The sequence below is a fragment of the Alexandromys fortis genome, unplaced genomic scaffold (assembly GCF_014885135.2).
Source record: "Alexandromys fortis isolate MF-2015 unplaced genomic scaffold, M_Fortis_MF-2015_v1.1 scaffold_10, whole genome shotgun sequence".
Taxonomy (NCBI): domain Eukaryota; kingdom Metazoa; phylum Chordata; class Mammalia; order Rodentia; family Cricetidae; genus Alexandromys; species Alexandromys fortis.
In genome coordinates, this window is record NW_026067895.1 from 16545585 (window position 1) to 16570781 (window position 25197).

At 41.7% G+C, this 25197-nt stretch overlaps 1 protein-coding gene across 1 annotated transcript; it reads left to right on the forward strand.

Annotated features, from left to right (window-relative positions):
* Positions 1–1491: 1491 nt before the first annotated feature.
* Positions 1492–24683, forward strand: Minpp1 (multiple inositol-polyphosphate phosphatase 1). The gene is made up of 5 exons (XM_050158559.1): positions 1492–2186; positions 5232–5429; positions 7903–8000; positions 12433–12566; positions 23225–24683. The coding sequence occupies exons 1-5, from the start codon at positions 1568–1570 to the stop codon at positions 23619–23621; spliced, it is 1446 nt and encodes a 481-aa protein (XP_050014516.1). The 5' UTR covers positions 1492–1567; the 3' UTR covers positions 23622–24683.
* Positions 24684–25197: the final 514 nt, after the last annotated feature.

Sequence of the window (25197 nt, forward strand, 5' to 3'; positions counted from 1 at the left end):
AACTAAGTACGCGCGAAAATGCCACAAGGAAACCTACTACTCTGTAAACTATAAGGTTACAGCAATTGAAAAAATGTGTCATATTGAAAAAAAAAACAACCAAGCACCTTAGACTATAAAGCATAAGGCTTAAAACGCAGTAAATGCTAATTTAAGTAACCTTCTATGAAAAAATAAGACTGACCGTGAATTTTTAGTCTCTTGAGAGCCTATTCTTGATTTTGTAGCATTTCCTTCTTATTATAACTAGAGAGGAGATACTTAACTGAAAGATTAAAGATGGTGGCGGTGTCTTTATGGGAAAGCATCACTTGCAAACTGTGGTCCAACTTTCTTAAGTTTGGATCATCACATGGTTTACCAATTCTTTCCTCAACTGTCATATACACCGGGGTTCTGGTAGAAAAACCAAGGTATTTAAATGTCATAACTTTTGAGTCCAAGTCTAATAGCCTTAACAGACACTCAACCGTTGGGGCTGGAGAGATGGCTCAGTGGCTGAGTGCTTACTACTTTTGAAGAGGAGCCGAGTGAAGCCCCCAACACGCACAGGAGAGCTCATAACGGCCTATAACTTCAGTTCCGGGGGCTCCAATGCCTTATTCCAGTCTCCATGGCTTCTGTACACACACGGCTGCACATAAAGTCATGTCCTGCTTGTTCACACATTAGACATTAAGAACATCTCTAAAACTCAAGTGCTGGTTTGTGTATCTAACCACACGGGAGAGATGTGGGTGTTTCCTCCATACAGCAGATGAGTTCATACTTAATAATGGGGCGCATCTGTTAGGCCATGACTCAGTGTACCCAAATTATAAGGACGGCTGTTTCTACTCTCTAAAGAGCCTTCGGGATCAACAAGCATACAATTTTGAGGTGTTGTGTCAGCTTAGCCTGATCGAAATCATACTAGAGGCCCGGAATTTCAATTTCTGTTGAAATAAGCCCCTGTCCAAACTCGTGCTTCTGATGTGTCCTGCTTATTTTCAAATTCTAATAAAAAGCAGGCGGGAGTGTGTGTGTGTGTGGGGGGGGGGGAGGTAGTACTTCGGGAGGTATCCTGCAAAGGCCAGAGACATCCTTTGTTGGGTGGCCGTGAGACCGAAGCTTCAGAGGCCACATTTTGAAAACACATAGTAAAGGACGAGACAAAAGCCATCTACTAACGACTCTCTTTTGCCAGAACCGGCACTGAGACTGGATGTGGGCTCCTTTGGCACAACCATAGAACCTAAACAGCCCAGGAATCTTTGACGTCGGTTCCTGAGGCGCCAACCTGCCAGACAGACGCCCACACCCCGGGGTCAGGTGACGCGGGTTCCACCTGCGCCCGGTGTCGCACGCTCCTCGGGATTTTTCACCGCTCCACCTGCCCACATCCACCGCGGCTCCCCGCGATCGTCCGCCTTACAGGTCTGAGCCAACTCTGAAGCTGAGGTACCGGAGACCACGCTCGCTCTCAGAGGTCCCCAGCCGGAAGCGCGCTCTACTCCCGCCCCCCGCCGGCGGATCCGGAAGTGGGGGTCGGCAGCGGCGCGCCGCCCTCCGCGGGCCCCCGGGCACGATGCTCTCTCGCGCCGGCAGCCGCCTCCCGGCCTCGGTAGCACCCGCCGCGGTCCTGGCTGCGGCGCTGCTCTCGTCGTTCGCGCGCTGCTCTCTCTCGGGGCGCGGCGACCCGGTGGCGTCGGTGCTCAGCCCCTACTTCGGCACGAAGACTCGCTACGAAGATGTCAACCCCTGGCTGCTGGTCGACCCGGTGGCGCAGCAGCGGGACCCGAAGCTGCTGGCGGGGACCTGCACCCCGGTGCAGCTGGTCGCCCTCATCCGTCACGGCACCCGCTACCCTACGACCAAGCAGATCCGCAAGCTGAGGCAGCTGCAAGGGCTGCTGCAGACTCGGGGACCCGGAGACCGCGGGAGCGGAGTGGCAGCCGCGCTGGCCGAGTGGTCGCTGTGGTACGATGACTGGATGGACGGGCAGCTGGTGGAGAAGGGGCGGCAGGACATGCGACAGCTGGCACTGCGCCTGGCCGCCCTCTTCCCCGACCTCTTCAGCCGGGAGAACTACGGCCGCCTGGAGCTGATCACCAGCTCCAAGCACCGCTGTGTGGACAGCAGCGCCGCCTTCCTCCAAGGGCTGTGGCAACACTACCACCCCGGACTGCCACCGCCAGACGTCTCAGGTGACCGCGCGCCCCGCCTCCCCCAGATCCGGACCCCCAGCTCAGCCTCTGCTCGCGGCTCCCTTTCCAGCCTTACGTTCCCCCGCACTACCACCGCTGTTTGCGCTCTCAGAGCGCAGGATGTTGTGGACTTGGCTGCCTCTGTTGTCTTAATAGTACGCTTGTTTAGTCACTCATCAACTGTGACTTCCTAGCATTTTCTGCGTGAGGGATGCTGTAGGGGACGCTGGAGATCCAGCAGGAAAGCGGAGGAGTATCGCTCCCAGAGTTACATTCCCCATTTACAAACCGTGTTATCCCTCTGAGCGCCAATCTTTCCCTTCCTGGCAACTAGTTTAACAGCTGGCGCTTTTGCCGGGAGGTGGTGGCGCACGCCTTTAGTCCTAGCACTCGGGAGGCAGAGGCAGGCGGATCTCTGTGAGTTCGAGGCCAGCCTGGTCTATAAGAGCTAGATCCAGGACAAACAAGCTCCAAAACTACAGAGAAACGAAACAACTGGCGCTAGAACTTTTTCCTCCTGCATTGCTTATGTCAGTTGGACTTTCTTTTTTATCGTCATCTTTTCAGGTGTTCCCACATTTACGTGCTGTTTTAGGAAGCCGCTCCTCAGATCTTCTCTGTACCCTTCTTTTCCCCTCTGTTTTATTCTTATGTTTACTGTAGCACTTCCCTCGTTGTGGTTGTGGTATATGGGCACATGCACCCCCTTACCAGCTTACTCCATCATGACACTGTTTCAGAATTTGCCAATCCTGTTTGGTGTGCTTCCTTCGCTTGCCCTTACATAGCTTATGACTAGTCAGGCCAGAATCCAGGTCGTGACTTTTCTAGATTGTCTTTTCCCTCCAAAAATGTTCCAGTTGCTACAGGTACTGCAGCAAACATAATGCCCTTGTGTACCACGCATGCTTCATGTTTAGTTTGTTGACTGCTTACCACGGCTTTATGAAGGCGCTAATCGTGTCCACTGCCCAATCTCACAGATGAAGAAATGAAGGAAAAATACCAAATAACTTGCTAATTTTCATTCAGCTGGATGTGGATCTAGGAAACCTGATTTAGAACTTGCTTTCAACTGTGACACCTTACATCTTCTGAGTACTTTGCCTGTAACATAGCTGATGAAAATAGCATGTAACATCTTTGTACCAAAAGATGAGCAAGTGTAAGCAACTGCTTATCAGTGTTAAGGTAAGAGAATGGAAGTGAGGGACCTCATTAGCCTCCAGGGACTCAAAAAACTAAAAGTACTCAGTTTGTCATCTCTGCCCTAACATTTAAAATGCCCTTCTAGAGAATCCCCCATTGTTGTGTGTCATGTTACTACTGACATACGTGTGCCTATTTATTGAGTGTGCCTTTTAATTGTGGCTACATTTTTTCATTATTTTGAGTGAAAATCCTCCTAAATCCATTAACGTTCACTTGAGTCTCAAAACTCGAACATTGAAAATGGCACCACAGGGCTGGTGAGATGGCTCAGCAGGTCGAGGCTCTTGCAGCCATGCCTGCCAGCCCGACTCAGATCCCTGGACGTGCGTAGTGAAGGGAGAGAACTGAGCCCTGCCAGCTGCACACGAAATAAATGCCTGTCACCTTTTAAAAAGCACAGTGTGTACTGTGTAAATATATACAGGAGAAATGAATTATGGTCTTCAGATTGCATTGTGAGGATTGGCATTTGCCTCGTGTGCAAAGCCAGGGATGGAAACAGTTTAGGCGAATCTACCCCTGATTGTTTCAGTCCCAGAGGTTAAACTACCCCTAACCACTCCATTGTCATCCGTAGAGGGTCGTTTTGTCTACTGTGTACATCTGGGCTTCTGAGAAAGGCTTCTGAGAAAATCAGATTTTAGGTTTTTATAGAAACAGAACAATGTAATTTGATAACACAAGTGAGAAGTTGATCTTTGGAGCCATATGGGAAGATGACAGAATTCCCTCATTCAGGATGTTTCTGTAAGAACTATAATTCAATTGGCAAGTAGAGTAGGCAGAATTATGTTTGGGAAATATATTTACGTATATATTTATATTTTGCCCATATAACCAACATAGTATGATCTAACTTGTGTTTTCACGTTTATATACAGAAGCAATACTTAATGTTCTTTTCCCATTGGAATAATGATGATTGAGATGCTTTGAATATGACTGGAAAAAGTCCCCAGCAAGTTGAAACATGATAATGCTTTTTCTAGAAATATTTGTTGCCAAGTTGTGGAAACAATGTAACCTAGTAAATGCTAAATGGGAGCCATCTGAGAGCTTCAGGCAGAGGAGGAGCAGAGGTGCCTGGCTTCTGAGCTGAAACAGTGGACCTGAAACAGCAATGAAATTTTGCTGGTTTCTGTAGTTTTTGTCAAAACAGTATTTTGTCAAGTAACGTGGCTTGGAAAATTAGTTGAGAAACTGAAATGCTCCACTTGGAGTCTCACTTAGCAGGAGAAACAGACCTTTCGAATTCTCCGCTTGGTGCCTGGAGACTGCTGGGTCTTAGTTTGCTTTCTAAGGGTACCCGTGTTTTAATAATATATATACCTTGTATATATTGCTTTAATATTTCTTTTCAATCTACTTTTTTAAGTCTTTTCTAGCCTATCAGCTCATGCATTGTAATTGTTATAAATGAAGAAGCTGAGCTGGGGATGTAGCTAGCTTATTGGGTAGAGAGCTGGCCTACCGTATAAAGGCCCTGAGTTTGACCCCTAATACCTCAAAAAAGCAAAATAAACACTCCACGAAACAAAATATTCTCTTTGGGACTAGAGAGATAACTCTGTGGTTGAGAGTATTGCTCTTGCAGAGGACTCAAGTTTGGTTCCAAGTTCAGGCAACTCAAATTTGTTAACTCCGGCTCCCCAGGATCTGACTCCCTCTTCTGGTTTCCACTATCAACTGCACCCTTCTCTTGATCACTATATTTTCTCCCCCCCCCCCACAGCTTAGTAGTTTGTTAAATGTATCTTTTTCACTTTAAATTTCCAGTCCTTTGAATTGTCACTAATGTTAATGACTTACACATGTATGCTTTCTTCACTTCAGATATGGGGTGTGACCCTCCAAGAATTAATGATAAACTAATGAGGTTCTTTGATCATTGTGAGAAGTTTTTAACTGATGTGGAAAGAAACGATTCGGCTCTTTATCATGTAGAAGCCTTCAAAACTGGACCTGAAATGCAGAAGGTTTTAAACAAAGTTGCAGCTACTTTGCAAGTGCCAGTAAACAGTTTAAATGCAGGTAATATATCTGTTGTATTTCATTTAAATTCTGGTGTAAACAGTTTGGAAGTGTTAAATGTAAACAAACAAACAAACAAAAAAACCCAACAGTTACTCTTAGGTGTCACAATAAATTTATGTTAACTAAGTAGCATGTCTTGGGCCAGGAAAATTATATACCACATGCTTAATTTTATTTTCATATTTTTAAAATCTTTTATAAATGAATGTATGAGGCTTCTAAATGTGGACTCTTTTGTGCAAGCCTCATATCTAAGCATAACTTAATTTAAAAATTGCCTTTTCTAAATTATCTCTTTGTGTCATGTGGTGGTGGTCACACCTTTAATCCCAGCACTCAGGAGGCAGAGGCAGGCGGATCTCTTGAGTTCGAGGCCAGCCTGGTCTACAAAGTGAGTTCCAGGACAGCCAGGGCTGTTACACAGAGAAACCCTGTCTCAACAAACAAACAAACAAAATTATCTTGTGGGGGGAGTGGGAGAAGAGGAGGGAGAGGCAACTGAAATTAGTATGTAAAAATTAAATAAATATTACCTCTTTGTAAAAAATGCAAGTGAAAAATAAAAAATCCTTTTGTTTTGGGAAACCTTAGGAGTGCATGTTATTATGGAGAATGATAAGTTTTAGGGAGTGAGAAGTGAAGTGGGTTTGCAGCTTTTATATGTGAAGGAGGCTTCAGGGACATGAGTAGTCACGTCTGTCGAGCTGTTGAAGGGAGCCTGTGGTTTGTCATCTATGCTGAGACACTTGAGAGAGTGAGATCAGGTGACTGCCAGTGGAAAACAGGGCACACGGTCGCCTAGGAGTGGACAACTAAGAGAATGAGGGTTTTTTTTTGTTTCTAAAACTTTATAATTTATTATTATATTAGTGTATATTAGTATGTAGAGAAGTGATTATATGTCTCATTATATTGTGAATCAGTTTCTAAAGGGTTAGAAGAAGAAGGTGTTGGTGCAAGGGGGGAAGGGGGAATTAAAATCTACTGTACCTGGCTTGGTAAAGTGTTTCTTGTTTGTTTGTCTTGTCATTTGTTTCCTGGTATAGAGTACATCACCTCATAGTCTGAGAGCCAGAACTGAGACTCCAGATGAGCCATACCATGTCTCCAGACACACACAGCGTTAACAAGCCACTCTGTTTTATTAGGTGTTGTGGTTCTAAAACCTCATAGAAGCCCAAGTTTCCAACAGCTTTTATGTATAGTTCTAAAGAAATAAAAGTCTTTCTTAAGATTTTATTTTATGTGTATGAGTGTTTGCCTGCAAATGTGTGGGTGTGTGACTACCCCGTGTGTTGCCTGGTGGTGCCCTTGGAGGCCAGAAGAGGGGATCAGATCCTCTGGACCTGATTACAGACCATTGTGAGCTTTCATGTGGGTGATAGGAATAGAACCTGGATCCTCTATGAGAGCAGCTAGGGCTTTTAACTACTGATCCATCTTTCCAACCCCGAAATGTTGGGGTATTTTTAAAATATATTAAATTACCTCAGGAATTCTTTAAACTGAACTGGTATGGAATGCATATAATACCAATTAATTAATCTTGGTCTTATTTTCCTTTGGGAAAGAAAAACAGCAAAACAAACCAAAAATCAGAGTAATGGTAGCAGCCACTACCGTTGGCACCTCATGCCTTCGTTCCCTGAACTCTCCAGCTTTAGATGTTCCTGCTTGTTTACTAGAGAACCCTGTGTTTGATTCCTCTTGACCAAGGCCTCCTTTTATAGCCCAAGCCGATTCATGTATCCCTTTCTTTAGTACCGTTTATGTCTAAAGTAAAGCAGTTAGCAGTATAAATATTCCTGGTTCCTGATTCTGAAATCTGCTGCAATTTCTTGGGCAGCTAAGTTTGGAAGATGGATCTAATTACCTTGCTAGTATGGGGTTGTCCTTTCCTCGTTCTCTGCTTGGAGTCTTCATCTTTCTCCGGCCCCTTCGTTCTATTTTTCCTTCTCAGTCTTCTAGGGCCCTCTCTCACATTTTACGTGTCTCTATTTATGTATTAAAAGTTATAATTGGAGCTGTTCTGTAGTTTTTAAAACTGATAGTAAATATACTGTCATTGCTAATATAAGGAGGACAAAACATTGGAAACTTTTGCTCCCTTTTTCTACCCTTCTAAAGATAACAATTTGGAGTTCTATTTAATAAGTCAATGTGCGAACCCTTTGTTGGGTCTGCTACAAAGCATGCACTTAGAAACTAACTCGGTTTAAAAGCTGTAAAAATCGCCCTTTGCAGGCTGCTTCATAGGCTCGTTGGACAGCGATGCCTCCCTCGAGGTTTCCTCTGCTGTTGCAGTTGTCCGTTTGCGCACAGTCAAGCCTTGGTTCTCTGATAGTCTCCTCTCCAGAAATACAGTTTTTCAGCTGTGCGTATAACTGTGCACATAGTAGTCTATGGGTATATAGTCTTTAAAAACCAGAGAAATGAGTAACCCACAAATTCTACCTGTTTTCTCCCCCAGACTTAATTCAGGTAGCTTTTTTCACCTGTTCATTTGACCTGGCAATTAAAGGCGTCCATTCTCCCTGGTGTGATGTGTTTGATGTAGATGACGCAAAGGTAAGTTCCCTTTGTGTTCTCTTCCTCGTGCTTTTTAGTCAATTGAAATTTTTGTTGTTTACTCAAAGCAGTGTTCCAGAAAATAAGTACGATAAACTGCCTGCGACTAACTCCCAATTTTCCTAGGTCAGGAGGGATGGAGGCTTAAGGAGGAAATTATTTGGGTTCATAGAACTCAGAAAAACTTATTTTTATAGTAATTTGATTTCTAAGTCTTTCCCCCTCCCTATTCCAATTAGAAACCCACTCTGGGAGAGGTAGTAGTAGGACTAATACAAGACCAAGGACCGTTTCCCACAGACCTGGTTCATCCCATGAATTCATCCCATTCATGAGCAATTCAGCTCCTGTTTACCTAAGAGGTGCCTGGTTCCACCTGGTGGTGGCAGTGGTGCCGCACAGTTTCTGTCTGTCCCCTCTCCTCACCTGACTGGTGCACTTTGAAGGAATACAGAGAGACCTCTGAGGACTTTAAGGGAGCTAAATTTTGCTTGATTCTTGAGTGCTGGGGTCTAGAAAGGATGAATTAGGAGAATATTTTGGATTGCCCAGGATTATAGACTTCTGGACCTTAGTTACTCCTTATGTGCATAAATAAAAGTGTTTCATATGGAAATTGAGAATTGCTTCAAAGTTTATTAAATTCTAAAGAAATACGCCAAACAGCAAATTTCAAGCACATGAAGGCACTTTGTTTTGTTTTGTGGAGACTTAGGTGGCCAGCAGCAGGTCAAAGGTCATCCATGGTTCTTGACCAGTGCCAAGGGAAGTTGAGAGGAGTGACGGGTTCTCAGTGAATGGCTGCTGTCAGGTGCTGAGTGCCAGCGTGGATACATGTTTGTTCTTCCCCTTTGTGCTCTGAGTCAGTGCTGGATGGCCGGTTTCTTCTCATCCCCCATTAACCTTCTGTATGGCCTCCAAACCCATTAAATACCTGCTGCTGGGAGAATTGGCAGGGCCAGTGTAAAGCCAATTGTCCTCAGAGAGAATGTTTTCCCGCAGACCTGAGTCTAAACTATCTTCCCAGTCACGTTTCATATTTTAGTGTTTCTAGTGAGCTACAAAATAATGAATTAGACTATGTACATGTATGTCATATAATAACCTTATTCTCCCCCGCTTCTGCCCTGCTCTATTTCCCCTGCTTCTCTGCCCACCACAGCTAGTCTTCTTTTTCTTTATATGAGAGAAAGCGTGAGGTATTTATCTTTCTTCCTCCTGTTGCTCACTTTTGCTCCCCTACCTCTCCTCCCTTTAGATTTCTTTCTTCTCCCTCATTTCTCCTTTAACTGGACACTTTCAAAATGAAAAGAGCCCTATTGATAATTTTGCCAATATCAATACAAAGAAATGTCTGGTCATCATTCGCATGCCTCAAAGCATCTCCTTTCCTCCCTACCCATACTGCTTGGGTCCAGGGGAAGATCATAACTGATACGATTTTCAGTTAATACATAAATGATGAATTTTGGTAATAGAGAAATTTCATTTAACTGAATTTATCTGCCCAGGTTACTCTAGTTGTTGAATTGTTTAGGATATAACTGACTTGGCTGCCTGTTCTATTTTGTTCTGCATGGCTTTGTCCATGTGCTCCCTTGTGAAGACTGACAGGGCCTTTTTAAGTGCACACTGCTTTCTGAGAGGAGGCCATAACCTGCCCGCTGACCCATCTCATCACCGGAGTACTGCCCTCACCCCGCTCATTCACCTCCTCTTCTATCAAATATTTACTCTTGCTTTCTGTACATCTTTTTTTCTACTTTAGATAATGTGATGTATGGCAAAAACCTGACACCATATTTGTTAAATGCTCCGTGTGTCAGGATGCTCTTGGAACTTTTTAATGTTAAAAACTTGTTTAATAAGAATAACAAACTGAGCACTTGTGCATCTAAACAAGATACTTCTACAGGATCATAAATATATAGCCATTTATATCATATTTTTCCGATATCATAGTGTATATCATAACTTTAACATATAACAGTTCAATCTACAATTTTCATGGTTATCTTAATAAAGCCCCTCTGTAGTTGTTTTTCTTAAATTCAGAGTCTCATCACAGATCACTGATCTCATTTGGTATCATGTCTGTTTGGTCTTCTAGTCTAGAAAAGCGCTCTAGCTTCCTTTCATCTGTTATGCATTGGTGTCCTCTAGGAATTGAGGCTTTTTTTTTTTTTTTTCCAAAATGTCTTGGATGTCTTGGATGTGCCTAAGTTTTTACTTACATAAATTCAGATTGAGCATTTTTGACAAGAATTCTACTTGAGATACTTCTAACTGTATCCCATTACAAAGAATCATGTCAGCTTGTCACATCTTTGATATGTTTGATCATTGGATGAAAATGTTGCCTGTCAGGTTTCTCTATTGTGGGTATATCTTTGGCTCTTTGTAACCAAAGAACTCATTTAAGCAACATGACTAAACAATTTGAAATACATGTTTAAATACATTAAGAGATTTCATATATGTGTGTAATTATATATATATAATTTCATGATATATGAAACTTTATATATGTATATAATTTCATATATATGAAATTAGTTAATTTTTCATCCAAAATATATTGTAGCTAGAGAGATGGCCCAGCAATTAGGAGCACTTACAGTGCTTGTAGAGGACTCAGATTCATCCACATTGTGGCTCACAACCTTTTTTAACTCCAAATTGTGGGATCAAATGCATCCTTCGGCCTCCAAAGGCTCCTGCTCATACATAGTGCACGCATGCGCATACATACACAAGTTATTCAAGCACACACACATGCATATATTTTTCCTAGGAAAAAATATAAAAGGATGTCTTTTAAGTGTTCTGTGGTTTTTTTTTCAGTGATTTGATTAAAGATAATATTATTTCTTAAAACTTAGCATCTATACCATACAGTAGGATTATATAGTAAAGTATTTACAGATGAAATAAAATTCTATGAGGGATTTGCTTGAGGATAATCCATTGATAACTCGAGCGTAGTTGAAACAGGATTGACTAAATGTTGATTACTGGTGAAGCTGAATGAGGGGTACACATGAACTTATCCTGCTGCTGGTGTATATTTTTTGGTGTTTTAATACCCCCTTAAAATGTTTGAGAACTGAAAATGGATGGCTTGGTGAGATGGTTCGGCTGGTGAACTGGCAGCCTGAGCTCGAGCTCCTGGAGTCTACGTGGTAGAGGAGAGAGCCACCTTGCACAGTGTCCTCTGACTCCACTCTTGGCATATGTACACCTGCCCAATCAAGTGTGCTTCTGTGCACACGTGCACACACACACATACACACGATGAATGTATAAAAGATTTTAAATGGAGAGACATTTTCACAATTCTGAGAACTGTGGAGATTGTTAGTTACACAGACCTTGTGAAATGCTGGGCCACTTGTACTGTTATTAGCATAAATTTGTTTTAGTGGCTGTTTTATGTGAGATATTTGCTTAGAGCTGAAATACTGATACAAGATAAGCACAAGGAACGAAGGGTATTAATGTGTGCTCTCCGGAGGTCATGGGATGGGTAAGAAGTCGGCCAGCAGTGGCCAGGCAGGTTTACGGAAGAGGTGGTACAGAACCAGCTGCACTCCGCAGTGTTGCCTTTTTCACAGCTCCGCACCCTCTTCAGTTACAAATGCACCTGCATTTCCTATTCTGTGGTCGCCTTCTGTGTTTAAGAATTTCCTATAAAAGTCATTCGCATTATCCAGATCTGCCTTCTGGTAAACCTGCCCCTCACCGTTTAAACGCTCAGCTTCTCTTTAGAACCTTGACTCTAGTATTTGTTAATGCAAATTTTCCCAGTCAGGTAGCTTATATTAGACTTTGCTCTTAAATTCTTTTGCACCTGCACTTTCCAGCTTTTTATATGACATGTTAAATGTGAGCATGGGGTGATTTTTTTTGTAATGATAATTTGCTACTGTTTTCATTCCTAATTTTATTATTTTATTCCTGAGTAGATTTATTATATCTTTACCTAGTTCATAGTCTGTTGAAATCTGTCTGTATGTATGGTTGCTTCTTCCTTTTGCTGACTTGATGGGTTTTGTTTGGGGTCTGGCATACTGACCTAACTCTACTCCTAAGCTTTGACTAGTACCAAGTTTCTCTATGATTTCTTGTCTTAAAATTCCTAAAAATTTATATTGACTGCGATTAAAAGTCAGAAGAAAGTGGCCAGAGCTGATGATCTTTGTCTCCCTTTAACCCCGACTCCAGTTGCACCACAGATGTTGCTGTGAGTCCTGGACCTCGGGGTCAGTCCTTAGATGCCTGAGGCGGCGATGTGCTGGCAGAAGCTAAGACTGTGCCATTTGCTCTATGATGAAATTAGTGTAACTCTTCTCAGAGCTGTTAGTATTAATCAGGTCACCTGGTGCATGTCTGGAACTGTATTAGAAATTACCTCTGACATGTTTCTGTGTAGGTACTGGAGTATTTAAATGATCTGAAGCAATATTGGAAACGAAGCTATGGTTACAGCATTAACAGCCGGTCCAGCTGCACCCTGTTTCAGGATATCTTTCTACACCTGGACAGAGCAGTTGAGCAGAAGCAAAGGTAAAAATGTCTTTAAAAATGTGGAGTTCATTTAGAGCTAGCGGTTCATAAACTTCTGGAAAATGTCTTACAATGCATAACTTTTTTGTGTATATTTTAAAAAGAAGATACGATAATTGATATTGCCCAATCAATATACTAGTCATGTTGAAGTTTTACTATGTATGTTTTTCCCCTCTCAAGATTACATTTCTGATAGTTCTGTAATTGCATATGTCCTGCAGTGAGGTCGTCCATGCTGTGAGTATATGGCAGTTTTAGCTGTCTTCACTTCTTGGTGGCACTTGAGTTCTTTGTCGTTTGTTATAAAACAGCTTCCGACATGCATATGCAAAATGCTTTTCTCTTACAAGAGAATCTCTCATTTGAAGAAAAGAAGCTTTTGTTAACATTCATACTTTAAAAAGTTATTTTTGCAAACAAGTCTTACAACCTTGAGGTTGTAGCTCGGTGCTCAGGTGCATGCTGAGTGTGAGGTGTTTAGCACCAAAAGCAAGCAAACAAAATTAAAGCTCATGATAGAAATATTTGATAGACTCTCAACCCTGTCTCACTTGACACATACATAGCTACAGATGTTGGTCAAAATGGGGCAACAAAACCTGGAGGTAGTCTGTTTCACAGGGGTTAAAGTAAGACATTTTATTCATACCAATGTATTTTATTTATGGGCTCAGTACTAGTTTATAAAATGTTCTTGGATTTGACAGGAGTTAAGACAAAAACCCTAATAAAACAAAACCGCTAGCTAGATTAACTACTTAGTTTCTGCTAACAGAAACATTTTTTAAAAATGGCATGTGTGTGTTTATTTATTGCGTGGATGTCAAGGGACAACGTGCAAGAGTTGATTTTCTCTTCCATCGTGTGGGTCCCAGGTATAAACCCTGGGTCATCAGCCACGGCGGCAAGTTCTTTTACCAGCTGAGCCATCTCACTGGTTCGACCAGAAGCTTCTATGGGGATTTCAAATAAAGATAATACTTATGATAAGAGTTAACGTTTTCCTGTTTGATTTTCTGAATGGCTTACAGCTCTTACACTTTATAAGACAGCAGACCTTTCCTGGTTGGTCATTGTTCATTGGCCCAGTGTTAAAGGATAATAAATTTATAATTGCGTCAAGAGGCTCTTAAATAACTCTGTAAAGCATGCTATTATAATTTAATTTTAGTTCAGAGCTTAAGTAATAAAATTTTATCAGTAGTGTTTTAAAATAAATGAGACAAGACCCAATTATTGGTTGAGCAGAATTCTTTGGGTTTTGTTTATTTGTTTGTTTGTTTTGTTCTTGTTTCTTTTTGAGACAAGGTCTCCCTATTATGTAGCTCTGGCTGTCCTGGAACTCACTATGTAGACCAGGCTGATCTTGAACTCACAAATCTTGATTGTGAACTGCCTCCAAAGTGCTGTGATTAAAGGCATGGACCACCACACCGGGCTATGGTTGTGTAGAATTTTTATCAAAATCCCACAAGTTTCTTTGTGGAAATTGAGAAGTTCCAAATTTACACAGGACTTTAAAAGATCTATAGAAATAAAAATAATTTTGAAAAGAGCAAAAAGATTTGTCATATTTCTGTCAGAACCTACAGAAAACCTGGTGTGCTGGGGTGCACCTGGTATGCTGGTGTGCACCTAGTGTGCTGGTGTGCTCCTGCTGTACTAGTGTGCTCGTGGTGTTCTGGTATGTACTTAGTGTGCTGGTGTGCTCCTGGTGTACTGGTGTGCACCTGGTGTGCTGATATGTACCTGGTGTTCTGGTGTGCTCCTGATGTACTGATGTGCACCTGGTGTGCTGATATGTACCTGGTGTTCTGGTGTGCTCCTGATGTGCTGGTGTGTTGGTATGTACCTGGAATCCTAGCACTTTGGAGGCTGAGGCAGGATTATGGGTTGGAGGATCATCCTGGGTTACATAACAAAGCCCTGCCTCAAAAAGAAACCCTCAGATATAATATAGTCATAGATAAATTAAAGGATATAGTAACATCATGAAATAAACTCATATTTAGTAGGCCATCTATATCCATGGCTTCCCCACCTCAGTGTTTAGTCAATTATGTGCAAATTCACATGGGTACTGAATATATATATAGATTTTTTTATTCTTCATTATTCTTTGAATAATACAGAATATGAATCTTTACATAGCCGTTAGAAATAATCTAGCGATAAAGTGTATGGCACGATAAATACAGGTCATATGTAAATATTACACCATGGGGGACCCTAGAACCAGTTCCCCACGCGTACTGAAAAACAGCTATGCGTGTTAAATTGCTTTTCAACAGAAGATGCCAAGGCAATACTATGGAAAAGGACATTACTTTAACAGATGATGCTGGGACAGCTAGATGTCTGTGCTAAAGAGATAAGACACTTAGAACCTTCGCCGTACAAATAAGTCATAGATTTTAATGTACAGTCTAAAACCATAAACTTCCCAAAGAGAGAATAAGAGCAATGACCTAATTATGGAAGATTGAACTCTCAGGAGAAAACATTCATGATCTTGGATTAAGTGAGGCTTTCTTCCGTAACACCCAAACCATGATCCATTAATAAAAATTCACAGAATAGATTTATCACATTTTAAACTATTCTTCTCAAAGTTACTGTTTGGAAAATAGAAAATATTTGCAAAACTTATATGTATATAACAATTTGAATCCAGATATATAGAGAATTACATCTTACTTAATAAGAAAATGATCTGTTTTTTAAAAAAGGTATAAAAGGGATTACAGATATAGTGTGCAGTCTGTACTTAATAAATACAAGTCCTGGGCTGAATGCCCATTATCCCCCCTCCCAAATAATAAGGAAGAGCAAAAGATATAAACAGATTTAATTAAAGACAATACATGTATGGGAAGTATGTATATGAGAAAATATTCACCAGCATTTTCCATCATCCATCATCATGGATACCAATGCCACAGTGACCCTTAAACTGGGGAAAATAAGAGGATCAACTTCATTCGTGAATGATGTACAAATGTAAAATATTATACCCTTTTTAGAGAACATTGGCAGTTTCTGACATTAAACATCATGTAACTGATACCAAAGTATCTACTCAGTAGTAATATAAAAAGATAGATATTACTCTTATGCCTTGGGTATTTCAGATTTTGTGATTAATAGGGTTTTTCTTAGGTTGTGTAATTCTTTGTTTTAACGTACGATGGTAGCATTGAAACCACTGTGCTATGATTCCCTTGCAGAGGGCACAATAAATTTGTGCTGTTTTTGTCAGTTTACTCATTTAAAGCAGGATGGGGGTATGGTCTCTTAAAGTTCTTAGGAATGTGTTCAGATTGTAGGTTGTTTTGTAAAGTCCATGGGCTGTAACCCTGGGGCCATAATCTTCTTAGTGCTAGGTATTGAAAGAAGATGGGCTAAATAAGGGGAGTTTATGTAAACAGCATGGCTATTCCCTAAGTTCAGATTCATATGTCTAACTGTTTTGGGGGGCTCATCTCTCTCTCTGTCTCTCTCTCTCTCTGTCTCTCTCTCTCTCTCTCTCTCTCTCTCTCTCTCTCGTAGGCAAGCTCTCGTTATTCTGTGTGAGTCTAAGACATTTTCAGCATACTGTTCTGTCTTCACTATCTCAATGCCACGGATAGTTGGTGCCATATGTGTGTATGTAGAATGTGGTATACACAGAGGCATTTCTACAATGCTGCATTTTCTTCTGTACTACTTAGTTTAGTGCCAAACCAGCCTCCTAGACATCTAACTGATAATACCATGTCATTATGGAATCCATTTTCCTTGTGTTCTATATGTAGGCATTGCTTTGTGGGTTTTTAAAATTACATTTATTTACTTACCTATGCTTGTGCATGTGTGTGTTTACATGAGTGTGTGGAGTTCAGAGGATAACTTGAGGGAGTCTGTTCTCTTCTACCCTGTAGATTCCAGGTGTCAAACTCAGGTTGAGACTTGAAGGCCTTTTCCCTCCGAGCCATCTTTTCAGATGTTTAAACCTTCCAATATACATTTTTTATACTTTACAATTCTTTACATTTTCTTTAGTTTTATTGCAGCTAACTTCAATTTAAGCTAATATCCCTTTTCTCCTAGATTTTAAAAAACATGTGATTATCTTGTATGTATCTGTGTGTAGTAGGAGTGTAAGTACATGTCTATATGTATGCACAGATGTATGCATGTGTGTAGAGGTCAGACCCCAATGTTGTGTCTTCCTCTACTGCTGTTTATACTCACTAAATCTTTAGCACACTCTCTCTTTTAAGATTCATTTTATTTTTAGTTTTGTGTGTGTGTGTGTGTGTGTGTGTGTGTGTGTGTGTGTGTGTGTGAATGCAGGTTCCTGCAGATGGCAGAAGAGGGTGTTAGATCCCTTGGATCTGGAATTATATGCATTGTGAGCTACTCAGCATGGGTGTTGGGAACAGAACTCAGGTCCTCTGGAAGAACAACAAATACTCTGAACTGTGAGCCATCTCTCCGGCCCTCTTTTGGTCTCTGTTGATGCCTCTTGATGATCTGTTGTCCCAGCAGGGAGACATCTCTTTCCTATGGATTTGAGGTTTTACCAGTTTGCCTTGTCAGCTTAGGGAATATTTTTTGCCAATCGTTTCCTTCAAATTTGGATGTATGACTCCGTGTGTGTGACAGTTGCTGACATTTGAGCAGCCCATCTGGACTCCCGAGCTTCCTTGCCTGATGTTTGTCCTCTCTGGGATCTGCTCCATGAGTCCCAGACAGGGCTTCCTTAATAGATTCCCGCTCACCTCAGGATTACTCATGTGTGCTCCTCCGCCCTCCACCACAGCCTGCAAGCTCTAGGAAGTCAGCCAGGGCAGTTGGTGGGGTCAGCTCATTTCTCTCTTACTCCGTTGTCTGTCTAAACACTGCTGTTTCATATCATTCTTCCCATGTCCTAATATTAGTAGGGAGGATAATAGCTTTTATTCCTCTCTATCTTGTGAGCTTAATTTCCACATGGTTTTGCTTAAGAAAAAAATACATCATTTTAGTTCTAGGCTTACATTGTCAAATACATACTTCTCCAGAGACTTACTGTGGTTAAATCTGTAAGAAGACTTGTAAACAAAATTTATTTTCGCTGATTTTCATCTCAAAACTTCTTATAAGCCTGGCAGTTCTAGCTGCTTGTTTGTGTTCTTACATAAGTGTGCAAGTGGTGAGATTTGCCCAAAGCTCCACCTATATTCCTAGATCATATTTGGAAACAAAGTTTGTGTAATACCAGTTGCGTGTGAAACATAAATTAAGAGCTTAGAAAGATTTGGCTGAGTACGGTTGGGGGGAAACATGCAATTATTAGTTTTTCTTTTTGAGTATTTCAAATTACTTCAGGCATTTACTCATTTCTTAATGCAATTTTAGACTTTGGCTTTAATTTTTGTTTTGGTTGAAGATTTAAAATCTCGCTGATTTATATAAGTAAAATAAGGGAGTAATTTTCAGAACCATATTCTTTCTGGGTAACATAAGGTAATTCATTGACTACACTGAACTTTTTTATTTCTGAGATCTGGTTTGTTAGATTTGCTTAGGAGCTAGGAAGGTGGCTTAACAAGTAAACTGTTTGCTGTGCAAACATGAAGATCTGCATTGGAGTTCCCAGCACCCATGTAAATACCAGGACATGGCAGCACACTTCTGTAACCCTTACACTGGGAGGCAGAGACAGGTAGATTCGAGGCCAGCCAGTGTAGCCCATCTGGGGAGTCGCAGATTCAATGAGCAATCCCATGTCACAAACTAGAGTATGAGATTCCACCTGTAGCTGAGGAGCTCTGGTGAGCTAGTGACTGCTGGGGGGTAGCAGGGCATTCTTCTTCATTGGTGTAGCCATGGGAAGTCACCTGTGCCCCTAAAACTAATGCCACAATCCCATGCCCATGGTCACACAAGCAACCTGAATTACAGTCCATACATGTCCATGATCTGTCTTCAGCGTATTCATTGCATGACCCTCTGAAACCTTCTTCCCAACAAGCCCCCTCGTGTGTGTGAGTGTGTGTGTGTGTGTGTGTGTGTGTGTGTGTGTGTGAGAGAGAGAGAGAGAGAGAGAGAGAGAGAGAGAGAGAGAGAGAGAGACTCAGAGAGAAACTCAGGCACATTTGCTCCCATTTGTGTTGCTAGTATCTGGGCTGCATCATAGACTAGCTCTGGAGCTCTGACTCAGAGAAGGCCAGAAATAAATCTAGACACGTTCCATGCTATCCTTGGGGTACAGCAGAGGCAGAAACCGGGCGGGCGATTGGTGCTTTCACGGAGTGCTTATCCTGTCTGAATGAGAGCAAACCTGTTCCCAGGAGATGGCTTAGAACTAAATTGAACTCCCTGAGGTTTACTATTCAGTTTAGTGCTTGGAGCAATGGCAGCATGTCCCTAGAAATGAACCTTAATTGCTTCCTTATAGGAGTTACTGATTTACCCAATCTCTTCCTGATTGGCTGTGAAGCGAACAGTTCTACTCAGCCAGGCCTTGCTGCCACAGGGTTCTGTGCAGTTGCCTCTTCTGGTGAATGGCGATGACTAACCCTCTGAAACTTAAGCCAAAAGAAATCCTCCCTTTAAAAACATTTATAAAAACTATGTGCATACTTTTAATGGCTTCTCATAAAAATCAGTTCATATACTCTTGTAACAGGAGCTGCTCAAAGCCCCTGTGTGGGGAGGCGCTCCCGAAGCCCCATCTCTCCCTGAAAGCTGTTGGCAGTTAAAGGTTGATGGGGAAGGGCGTAGCCACTGTTGAGTTGCTGGTGCTCCAGTAAACAGCCCCTCACCACGCTCGTGCCTGCGGCCTTAGCTCAACTCAGTGGGTCATGAAAACAAAGCAAACAGAAGAGAGAGAGAGAGAGAGAGAGAGAGAGAGAGAGAGAGAGAGAGAGAGAGAGAGAGAGAGAGATTGTTAGGAAGGAAGACTTCAGAGGGAGTTAGGAGGGGGAAGGGGTGTGAAAATGAGCAGAGCACAGTATGTGCACATGAAAAAGTCTTTTGTATATGCATGTGCAAAAATCCCACAACTCAGTCAGCCTCCCATAGTGAGGATCCTTTACACACCCTCCCCCCTGCACACATTTGCTGCTCAGGTGTAATTTAGAAGAGAAACGCGATATTTTTTCCCCACTAGTGCTTATATTACTTAAATCTATCCTCCCCCCAACAGACATTTAAGTAATAGACATTTAGGTCTTATAAAAGGGCAGGGAAATGTAAGCGTGGGCAGCTGGTTAAGGACTATATTAACCCTTTCAGGGGCACATTCCCTTTTTGACATAGATGTTTTCATGGAAGTCTATGTTTATCTAATTGATATTTTTACCAGCTGAGTTTTAAACAACAAAGTAGAAATCAGATTATGTACAGCCACAACCTTTTTTATATATATAAATGAAGAAAAGCATTCTGTATTCTTAGTTGTAAATGTACTCTTGATTTTGAACTTGCATCCAGAGCCAGAGTAGCAAGCCACGAGTTTATTTTTAATTTTCAGGTACATTCTACCTGAAGGAAACTAACCTTTTAAAATATGTAACTTTATGGCCTATGTAATAGTCTATGCCTTTCTTTAATCCTAGCACTTGACAGGCAGGAGCAGGCAAATCTCTGTGAGTCTGAGGCTGGACTGGTCTAAACAGTGAATTCCAGTGTGTTCCTGTGTACAGCAAATACAAGTGTATTCCTGCCTTCGCAAAGCAAGCCAGCTGCTGCCCTTGCTCAGTTATCAGGCAGGAAGCAGTAGGTACATGGGGCTCTCCACACACTGATCCTTAGCAAGTTCCTCCTCAGACAGAAGAATTTACCAAGTTAGATGCAACTGTCTGTGAGAGCCAGAAATCCATTTCCTCGTGTTACCTTACCTGCTTTTCTCCTCACCCCAACCCACGTGAGCGGTGAGTGAGGTGCCCGGCATCGAGTGATGCTTCTGCCACACCCAGCAAATTCGCCCAGTGGACCTTTGAAAAGGCTGTTCCTTATGACATCTTGAAAAATGAACGTGGCTGTTTTATTTGGGACCTTTTATTTTAATATGAGCAGCACCACCTTGTACCCTCTTTCTTAGTTACAAGAACATCTGCTTCATACTGGATGCTTTGATCCGCAGTAAAGGTTGAGAAAACATCACACATGAAATCATGCTCATGCCTCTTATTTGACATTATTTTATAAGCTTGAAATATCTTTACTTGGTTACTATAAAATACATAAACTATTAGTTATTATTTCCTATAGACACATTTGGAAACCATGTTCTAACTGCTTTTAATGATTCTCATTTAGTTTTTTAGACTGTTATTGAGGGATTAAAAACATTTTACATTTAGCTATAATCATAATTATTTTTGTTCTATGGTACTGGCATATTAGCCAGAGCCTTAGAGTTCTGTTGTTATATATTGCAGACTTTTACAGCAGAGAGTGTTCTGCATCAGATCATGCTCTGGTGGCATTTATTAAAACGAGCACTTTCTTTTCTGTTGTAAATTGTTTTAAATTTAAATTGTTATTTATTTTTATTTATGTGTAGGTTTTGCTTGCATGTGTGTATGTACACTGCATGTGTGCAGTGCCCATGGAGCCAGAAGAGGGTATTGGGGGTCACTGGAACTGGGGTTCAGGTGATTGTGAGCCATCGTGTGGGTGCTGGAAGTAGAACCCAGACCCTCTGGAAGAATAACCAGTCAGTGTTCTAAACACCTGAACCATGTATCCAGCCCCAGACATCCTAAATAATTTATTTTATAAATTATTTTATAAATATTATAAATTTTATCTATTCATATTTGTAAAATTCATATTTGTAAATATTCATATTTGTAAAATAATTTCATAAGTAGTTCTTCTGTAAATACTAACTTATAGGAAAAAATAAGTTATTTTTAAATTCAATCAAATTCCAGAAGACAGTAATTTATTTGTGGTTTGCATGGCTTCCTTATGAATCTAATATATAAACAGTTTGATTGTACATAAAATACTCAGTACACCTTTTGAAAACTCGGTGTTTTTAAAAAGTTATCTTTAATTTTTATTGATGTGTGCACGTGCACACATGCATGTAGGTACTAGCAAAGGCCAGAAGAGGGCATCCAATCCCCTGGAGCTGGAGTTACAGGCGATTGTGAGCTGTCTTATACGATTTTGGGAACCCGCCTTGGGCATCTGCGAGAGTAGCCTGTGCTCTAAACTTCTCCTTTCTGGCCCCACAGTGACATTTTACAGCACCATTTTCCTTAACGTTCTTCTGAAAACTTGATTTTACAACGTTGTTGATAGCAAGGGAGATAGAAGAAAAAATGAGGCACTTTTTAAAATTTAAGCATAAAGAATCTTCAGTTTTAAAATTTGGGTCAGACTGGGATTATAGCAAGCTCAGTGGTAGATGTGTTCTTATGTTCAAACTCTAGTTCAAATGGATCACAACCTAGATTTAATTTTTTTTTAGTTTAGATATGTTTAAGGGCCTTAAATTCACAGTTTATGCTCAGCCCTTTTGGTCTCTCCGCCCAACACATGCCTGTTATGTATTTATCCTCACAAATGCCTGTTCCTTCAGCTCTGGGGACAGAATTACTGGGGCCTGCTGAACTCTGGCCTCACCCCCCCCAAAAAAGGCAACCATTGGGGAAAGACCTCCAGTCTTAAAGGAAAGTGACAGAGGCTAGCACTCAGCACCTTCTTCTGGTCTCTCTGTGTGTGCAAAGGTGCACACACACAAATGAACAATTACGTACTGAGAGAAAGAACACGTGGAAAGAGACAGCACTTTGAGTAGATTCTTTCATGAGGTGCACCATAGAGCAGTCTTCCCGGGGACCTGCTCAGCCCTCACCACACAGAAAGGCAGACCACTGCTGCAGTGGGCACTTGAGGGTCTTCTCAACAGAATGGTCCTGTGTTCGTCTTCAGGTAGGGATGCAGCAGTCCGGATATCCTCATTCCTAGAACTTGACATTTTCTGTAAAAATAGTTCAGTTCTCCCACAGAATTTCAGCCATATGCTTGAGTTATGTATCTAAAGAACTTTTTAAATAGGAGTCATCAAGATGACTGCCAAGCCTGACCATCGATCAAGTTCTGTGTACAGACCCACATAGTGGAAGGAGAGGACCAACTCCTGACATTTGTCCTCTGACCTCCATGCTACGGCAATAGTGTGTAGGTGGGGATTTCCTGTCCTGCAGCCGCTGTCAAACAAACACACTTATATTACTTATACTCAGCCAGTAGATCAGGCTTTTGACTAACTAGCTCTTCCGTTTTAAGTTAGCCCGTTCCTTATTTACGCTCTGTCACGTGTCAATACCCTTTTTTTAGCATGATGCACTCATCTCCTCCCCTGTGTCTGACTGTCAACTCCAGTCTCTGACCCTCCTCCTCCCAGCATTCCCCTAGTCCGACTCTCCTGCCTAACCATATTCTATTCAGCAATTGGCCATTCAGCTTCTTTATTAAATATATATTCACACAGTGTAAAGGAATATTCCATAGCATTAGTGAGCCTCCCTTAACTTATACACTAAGTGTAATAGTAATAAAAATAAAGATGAGATTACATTTTCAAATGAGAAAATGAGGTATCATTAAGTATAACTATTATGTTTTTTGACATGAGTATATGTTTTCCCTTCAATTTCTTATTTAAGGTCTCAGCCAGTTTCTTCTCCAGTCGTCCTCCAGTTTGGTCACGCAGAGACCCTCCTGCCACTGCTCTCCCTCATGGGCTACTTCAAAGACAAGGAGCCCCTCACAGCAGATAATTTTAAGGAGCAGGACCATCGCAAGTTCCGAAGTGGCCGTATCGTACCTTATGCCTCAAACCTGATATTTGTGCTTTACCACTGTGAAAACGCAAAGACCCCGCAAGAAGAATTCCAAGTACAGATGCTGCTGAACGAAAAGGTGTTACCTTTGGCTCATTCACAGGAAACCGTTGCTTTTTATGAGGATGTGAAGAGCTATTACAAGGACATTCTTCAGAACTGTCAAACCAGTAAGGAATGTGACCTCCCCAAAGTGAACGTCACCTCTGATGAGCTGTGAAGAGCTGAGGGCAAACTCAGTCTGGCAGTGCCTTCCTTGGGGTGATTGTGTTTGCAGTAGGTAGGCAACCTTTCTATCCAGAAAGCTTTCAAGGCCTTGGGGTCGTGATATACAGCTTTAATCCCAGCCCTCTGGAGACAGGCAAGAGGATCTCTATGAGTTCAAGGCTAGCCTGATCTTCATAGTGAGTTTCAGGCCAGCCAAGGCTACATAGAGAAATCACCATAGATTGCTTAGTCCTTGTGTCTTTTCACAGAAAATAGTAATTTCTTTTAGGATCTGGGCATACGGGTAGGACATGACTTTCCCTGGGACAGCTCTCATCAGGGCAAAGCCAAGTACAAGGAAACAGCTGGCCCAGCAAGTGTCTGCAGAGCTGAAATTGCTCCAACTTAACCTAAGAAACTCCCTGGGAGTTTCATTCTTAGAAAGTGACACTTCAGAATGTTGGATACCAAAGCACAGTGTCCCTGGATGATCTAAGTCAGGGACTTCAGTGATCATGTTGACTTCCTTCCTTCTGCTTCATGTAGGTCACCACTAGCACAAATGACGTCACTGGGTCATAAATGTGGTAAAGTGGGCGCCTGACTTCAGAAGAAAGCCTAAAATAACAGCCACCTAGAGGGGAATTTGACACAGTATTAAGAACTAGGCTGAAGCAAGACTGAAAGTGTAGGATATTTTTGTTACTATTATTTATAAAAATATTTAAACACTTCATCAGTAATTTCCTTCAACCTCCAAGTAGGTCTTGCAGAGTCACCTGAATTCCATTTGGCCTGTTTGGGGTGTGTCATGATGGCAGAGTGCACACTGGGCAGACAGATGCCAGCCTTTCTCACGTTCATTGCAGGCTGCCCTTTTCATTCCATCATGGCTTTCCTTTTTATATTTTGTTATTACATTAAGCATATTTTTTGGTGGTTTGGATTTTCTCTTTTTAAATAAAGACTATTCTGGCTGATTTAATTGTATAACTTTCAAACCTGTTTCACAGAAATTCTGAGTTCTCTCAAATGCCATGAAAGTGTTTGCTGCAATAAAGTTCTTGTGACTTTACTGCCGAGTCATTTCTTCATTCGGTCGTTGATAATGAGTTGGAATTTCAAGTGTTTGCCTTGGCACAGCAAACCAGTGAATGGGCCGTTCCAATGCCTCTCATTCTAATTTGTATTCACCATAAAAAATCACATCTGCTGGGCGGTGGTGGCGCACGCCTTTAATCCCAGCACTCGGGAGGCAGAGACAGGCGGATCTCTGTGAGTTCGAGACCAGCCTGGTCTACAGAGCTAGTTCCAGGACAGGCTCCAAAGCCACAGAGAAACCCTGTCTTGAAAAAAAACAAAAAAACAAAAAACAAAAAAAATTTTGTGTTGAAATATATGGGTAATAGCATATTAGTCAAATCTCAATACAATCTGCTGCATAATTTTATAGTTTACCTCTGAGGAAAGGAATCCTGTGGCAATCGATCCACAGTGAGACTGCGCCTGTGTCTGGACACAGCATCACCCGTGGTGAGCATGCGGACATTTCAGCCACGTTTCCACTAGCAAAACAAAAATCCATTTTA

Excerpts from the sequence above, each read along its gene's own strand:
- Minpp1 (XM_050158559.1), top strand. The coding sequence starts at position 1,568 with ATGCTCTCTCGCGCCGGCAGCCGCCTCCCGGCCTCGGTAGCACCCGCC. Across the intron at positions 5,430-7,902 it reads AGTAAACAGTTTAAATGCAG|ACTTAATTCAGGTAGCTTTT; the intron begins GTAATATATCTG and ends TTTCTCCCCCAG. Across the intron at positions 8,001-12,432 it reads TTGATGTAGATGACGCAAAG|GTACTGGAGTATTTAAATGA; the intron begins GTAAGTTCCCTT and ends GTTTCTGTGTAG.